At 37.7% G+C, this 6,246-nt stretch overlaps 1 protein-coding gene across 1 annotated transcript; it reads right to left on the reverse strand.

Moving 5' to 3' along the window:
* LOC103400813 (WD-40 repeat-containing protein MSI4-like) lies at positions 1–5,501 on the reverse strand. The gene is made up of 15 exons (XM_008339485.4): positions 5,090–5,501; positions 4,785–4,848; positions 4,436–4,522; positions 4,293–4,355; positions 3,947–4,012; positions 3,760–3,834; positions 3,487–3,562; positions 2,969–3,182; positions 2,715–2,796; positions 2,224–2,297; positions 1,974–2,085; positions 1,788–1,862; positions 1,519–1,592; positions 793–892; positions 1–388 (listed from the first exon to the last, which is right to left on the reverse strand). Exons 1-15 carry the CDS (start codon positions 5,320–5,322, stop codon positions 287–289), a joined length of 1,497 nt encoding a protein of 498 aa, XP_008337707.2. The 5' UTR covers positions 5,323–5,501; the 3' UTR covers positions 1–286.
* Between the last annotated feature and the right edge of the window lie 745 nt (positions 5,502–6,246).

Genomic DNA, 6,246 nt, shown 5'->3' on the forward strand with positions numbered 1-6,246 from the left:
TCTTTAAATGTTATGTCTCGGTTCAATTGAAAATTTCTAATCCCAAGTGCTACTCCAACACCCGACGCCATACATGACAAAACCTTGGTTTAGGCATGAATGAAATTTCTCCTCGCATCCTCAGAGGCAACAATATCCAATAAGCAAATATCTATAGCTTAACAGCCGAGACCTAGATAAACACCCTACCTCTCTAACATAACACCTTAGGTTGTTCGTTCAGTCAGTTTTACTACGGAACGAACCTTTTCTCCGGAACCTGACAAGCGTATTGACACGCAACTCCTCAAGGCTTTGAAGAACAGGAAACAACATGGGACTTGAACTTCTCAAGCTCTGCCAGAACCTCCTCTTCGGGCCTGTAGATCAGATCACTCATTCTCCATATCTGCACACGGTTATTTGATTCAGAAATCAGTTTCCGTTACCAAATCGAGGCTACTTTCTTTTACAATATAAAATGGTTTCAGAAGAAAGTTAACATGTGAGATGAGATGATGGAGGGAGGGCATAAGGGTAAAACACATCATCGGTACACCAGGGTTTCAAGCTCTCAACTTTTTAAAGGAAATTAGCTTCCCAAATAATTTTCTCCATCACTACAATGCGAGGTTGACAGCACAATTATTCATCATGTGAAAACTCTCCACGATATTAAAATAACCACATTCTTCCTTTATCGTATGTAATGCTTAATATTCATCTCTTATGGTTTCTCATTCGAAAAAATGAAACACTTCCAACGAGGAAAAAAAAGAATCGAAATAAAAATACAAACACACATCCCGATACCTGCAATGTGCCCCCTCCGCCAGTACTTTCACAGTCATCAGACACACTGACAACAGTCCACGGATCAGATGCATTCCAATGGAAATCAACAACTTTGTCCCTGTATACAAATATAAAGTAAAGCAAACCATGAGAGAGAGAAAACTATAAGGAAACTAAAAGAACAAAAGTGCTCAACAAGTGAATCAAATGATAACAGTCATGGATCATGTTTTGGATACAGAAACTAAGATCATTCAGGTAATTTTACCAGGTAATTTTAAACATGTTGTAGATATACATTCAAAGATCAATCCGAGCCAAACAATAAAAGATCTATAAGACTCTAAGCAATAAGGGACTTTGATAGATAAAGGCTCTAAACCACAACGTCCAGTGTAAAACTTCCGACAAATATCTGGTGCAAAGATCAAGCTTGAGAGTCCAGTGAACATTGGTTACATTGATACAAAAAGCATCATGTTTTTCATCGTGTACAGTCTACTGACCACATGGACATAAAGATGAAGCATATATAGTGGCATGGGCACAATTCTAGACTCTGGCATGATGCCCATATAACAGACACCAGGTAAGATAGAAACCCAAGTGAGATGCCAAAAATTTACGAAAAACCAGAAACTTGAACATCAAGGGTGAAAAGATCCTCTACCAGACATCAAAAGTCTGAAAACGTTTCGTAAAGTATATTTTAAAATAATTTTAGTAAAAGAGATAGCCTCGAACCTGTGCCCAGCATGCTGGAAAAACAGACCAGGTGGTGAAGTTGGGCCTTTTGGAGTTCGCTCCTTCTTACTGACCTGCAGTGTATTATGTCTTCGTAAGTTATCACAACTTCCATCTGATTGAAGTTACAGGAAGAGGAATAGAAAATCCAAAACTCCCAATTATTTGGAAACACTTTCTTCATTATGCCAAAAATAATTAAACAGAAAGATTCAAAATTACTAGATTAACATAAACTAAACCACGGTACATTATGAAGGTCACCATACCTTCTCATAATCCCAAATGTTTAAAAGACCATCCTCTGCAGAACTTCCAAAGACAGACGATTTGTCTGGACACCACTGAAAATATAAAAATAACTTGGTAAAAACGACAGACACACATGCAGTTCTTGAAACAGATGTACTAAATTTCTAGAAATTAGCATCACAAAAAAGGAGTATAATTATTACCTGAACACAAAGAACAGCTGCTTTATGACCCTCAAATTTATATATAGGTGCCCCAACTCCTTCAGAAGTGAGATTCCGGCGATCAAACAAGCGAACTGAATTATCTGCTGACCTGTATAGAAATCATCAACACATAGGTGTATTAACTAGTGTTGTACCTTCTCATCCGTCCAAACAATAAATCATAATTAACAAAACTAGTAGATTAGAAAAGCAGCAAAACTGAGAATGACGTAGCATTAGCACATACCCTGTTAAAATAAGGTTATCATTAAGGGGATTCCAATCAACACAGTGAACATCAGCATCATGAGCTTTTTCAACCTGCTAATCAGAAACAAGAATACGCACACGTACTATAAGTAAAAGCAAAAATTCGAGTGGAGGGAATAGGGATCTTCCAAAATTAATGAGGGGAGAAATTCAGCTAGGTCAATGTGAATGGATCAAGAGGGACAAGTTGTACATTTTGAAATATAGAGCCACAGGTTAAGGTTAATTATAGCAAACAACATAAACATAACTCAATTTTAGGTTTAAACACCCTCAACATACTCCTATATGCATGTTAGTATTGATGATCAAACAGGACTCTTCAAACAGAAAAATGGTTACATCAAAGATAGATGCTGCATACTGCACAACTCAGCCAAATTCCACATGCATATCAGTTTATTCACCATACTCCATTGCCAAAGCCATATAGAAAACAAAGGAAAGACAAAAGAATGGACGCATGACCTTTACAGCAGGGCTAGAGCCAACACGCGCATCCCATAATATGAGGCAGGAATCGTCGCCAACACTACAGAACTCCTGTGAACTTCAGTAGAGATGTAATATCGTCAGAAATAAAGGCCATTCCATAAGTATAGAAACTGTAACTATTATGGTGTAAGATGAATGAGGGTTCCATGTCTTTAACAGTTCAATCAAATCAATGGTAAGTAAATGAAAATTTTAAGAGGCTTGGTGAATAAGAAAGCATAAGCTACCTTGAAGGGCAAAATGCTACATCTTCAACTGTGTCCTCATGCCCATAGTAGATTCCCCGAGGTGCAACAGTAGGGCCATCAGTAGCTTTATCATTACCATCCCCGGACTTTGAGTTTTTAATGATTGATCCTGGAGACTTGGTTGCAGCTGGATCAGTGGTAGAGGCTGCTATATGGTCCTGAATACTCCACAAAACCACTGTTTTGTCCTTCCCTGCAAAAATATTATTTTCAGTAAAGAAACCAAAAGGCCTTCATAACATACGAAATCTAATTTCTTCTAAGCCCACTAACAATAAGAAAGGCATTAGTGCTTTGAGCGCTTGAAATCAATCACAAATTAAAAACAAAATAGGAAGTTTCAAAGTAAAATTACTATGCCACAGAACAAATATAGGAAACTTTAAAACAAAAAGGGTAAACTATAGCAAAAAAGAACCTAGATGCATTAGGCAAAGTTAAATTATATAACAGCATCACTGGTATTCAAACACAACTAGAAGCAAAAAAATTCCCACCTCCAGAGAGCACGTAGGGCTCAGTTGGACACAATGCAAGAGCAAATTCAGCATTATCTTGATGTCCAGTCAAAATCTGAAAGGGGCAAAATAATCAAACAAATTCTATCTTTCAATTGAACAGAATTGAACAGAGATAGTAGTAAGCAAAGGTCAAAGACAGATGTCATTTCTGTGACTCCTTATCCCACAAGTCTTGAAAGGGTCCAATATTGAAAATTTCTCAAGGGCAACTGAGAAATTCATGAAAAGAGACGTGGAAAAAACAGTTACCAAATCTGGACGCGAGGTTGTAGCTCCAAGGACAGCATGACGGTTAGGTTGAGCTTCAACATCCCAAATTAGAACCTAAATTTGGCAAAATCTCCAAGTAACTACAACTTCAAAAATAAACAAAAGACATAGAAAACAAAGGAAACATGACTATTTAGTCCAACTTGATAAAACAACAAACACTTACATCAGGACTGTCGGTATGTGTGGCCACTATCTTAGTGTTCTGTGGAAGTTCTCTGATTCTGTTTACCTGTCAAAATATATGAAAAGATTAAAAAGAAGCAGCGTAAATGTTAACAATATCACCAGCTTATGCAAAAAGACGCATTCTAAAGAGTCTACAAGGGAAAGAATAGAAGCTTAAATGTTAACAATGTTTTTCCCTCGTTTTGAATATCAAATGATGTAGTCTTTTGCTCATTCACACCAGTTTGAAACATTTCCCATTAAATTCAAACCCCAAAAAAGTGTAGTGCATTGTCTCATTTTTCATTTTGTATAAACAGACTTAACAGGTGCATCAGTCATACCTCTCCAGGATGTATGATGGTCTTGTACTTCTTCACAAATGGTGAGCGGGCTTCCTCATTGAACTGAAAGATGAAGAATTCAATAATGAGATCAACAGAAAGAGTTAACCTTCATTCAAAAAGTCAAAATCAATCACGCATACCTGAGATATATGCTCTGCAGCGGCAACTCTCGGCTTGACAACCTCACAGTTTGCAATAACCAGAGTATTTGGAACACTGCCATCAGTCTGTCAACAAAACACAAATCAGATAATTTTTTAACAGAACATAAAACCATATTAACGTTTTAAGAAATCTCGTGTTTCAGCACAAGATATCAACTATAACCGTTTCAAGTATGATTTCTATGTTGTAAACCGAATCAAGCTCGCATTTTCTTCTTCAAATTACAAATATTTAAATGTATTTCGTATGCTGAATTATTTCTCGGGTGAGTAGTGATATTCCCAATTAACTGCAGGAAATCAAAATTGAGATGAGCAAACTTGCCTGCTCGGAAAGGTAGAGACGCTGGCGATTCTTGTAAGTAGCTTGCTCGAGCTGAGGTCCCCACCTGCCCAAAATACAAGCAGATTGACAATGCTAATTAAAAACAATGCAGACTTTAAATCTCCAGTGGCCTCAGAAACCCTAAAACCAGAAAAATCAGACACAGAGACACCAAAACCGTAAAAACAATGCAAAAACCAGCGAGAAATGAGGCTGGATAAAACCCCTAGAAAACCCTAAAACCCCAAAAATGGGGGTATAGTAAAAGTTAGAGAGAGAAAAGTTGAGAGAGAGGGAGAGAGTACCGGCAAGAGAGGGAGGGCCAGACGAGATTGTGGTTGGCGAGCCAGTCGTAGAGGATCGGGACGAGGGACTTCCACTGAGTGTACTTGTCGTCGACGGTGGCGTTCTGCTGCGACTTCTTCAGCTTGGCTTGCTGTTGGTGGTCGTCTTTCTTCTCTTCCTTGGGCTTGGGCTTCCGGCCCCGAGTCTCCTTCTTCTTCACCGGTCCGGCTTGCTGCTGCGACTGAGCGTCCATGGCTGCCCCGCCGAGTGTTTGGTGCGAGACTCCGACTTCAAAACCCTTGATTTTAATTCGTCTCCCTCTCCTCACTCGGTCGCTTTCACTCTCTCACGCTCTCTGTGCCTGCGTCTGTGACTCTGTCTGTTAATTGGGCTACACTACGGTAGTCCACTCCACTAGCGTGGACGATACACAAGCGTCCCACTTGTTAAAATCTTATTTAACTCAGTTGGCCATTATTCGGCATAGAGACTTCGTTACTGTAACGTTTTGTCTCAATCATACGATGTTACATGTAAGTTTCTTTTTACATGATTTTTTATCATTGACATGAAAGGCCAAGTTGATATTACAGAAATCTTGTGAGGCCGAGGTTGGTATGAGTTCAAAATTGAGCTTTTTAAATCGTTTGATATGATGGTTTCATTTCATTTGAAATACTAAATCTTTTAAAGTTTTATTGTTTACTTAATATGTCAAATTAAATTATTATTTTATTATATTATAAAATAAATGATTAAATTAATAAGAACTTAATAAAAGGCATTTAATAATTATGAAATCCGGACCGTTCACCATTTCTTTTTAACAAGAGAGGACCGTTCACTTACCTCGATTGAACAAAAGGGAAACGTGTCAACAACAACATTAATTGCAATGATGATTAAACCAATAAAAAACATTAATAATTAATTTTGAAGCTGCTGTCAAATTTGACAGCAACTCTCTTGCTGCCAATCCATGTCATCGCCACATAGGATTTGACATTTCGGTTGGAGAACATTAGTGTGGTCTTTTTTACGGTTATATCTTATGTGGACATTTTGACATCTTCTTTGGAGATGTTCTGAGTTTTCATATGTCAAATTAACATATGAAAAAAGATCATGTCAAATAATTTTTAATTATTTTATTATGTGAATCACATTAATGCACCAA

Source organism: Malus domestica, chromosome 15, assembly GCF_042453785.1.
Source record: "Malus domestica chromosome 15, GDT2T_hap1".
In the NCBI taxonomy this organism is placed as follows: Eukaryota; Viridiplantae; Streptophyta; class Magnoliopsida; order Rosales; family Rosaceae; genus Malus; species Malus domestica.

Bases quoted from the DNA above. Each gene is read 5' to 3' on its own strand.
- LOC103400813 (XM_008339485.4), bottom strand. From the start codon at position 5,322: ATGGACGCTCAGTCGCAGCAGCAAGCCGGACCGGTGAAGAAGAAGGAG. The intron at 2,797-2,968 runs GTAGCTTATGCT...TCTCTACTGAAG, and splicing joins GTAGCATTTTGCCCTTCAAG to TTCACAGGAGTTCTGTAGTG. The intron at 1,593-1,787 runs GTATGGTGACCT...AATACACTGCAG, and splicing joins ACATTTGGGATTATGAGAAG to GTCAGTAAGAAGGAGCGAAC.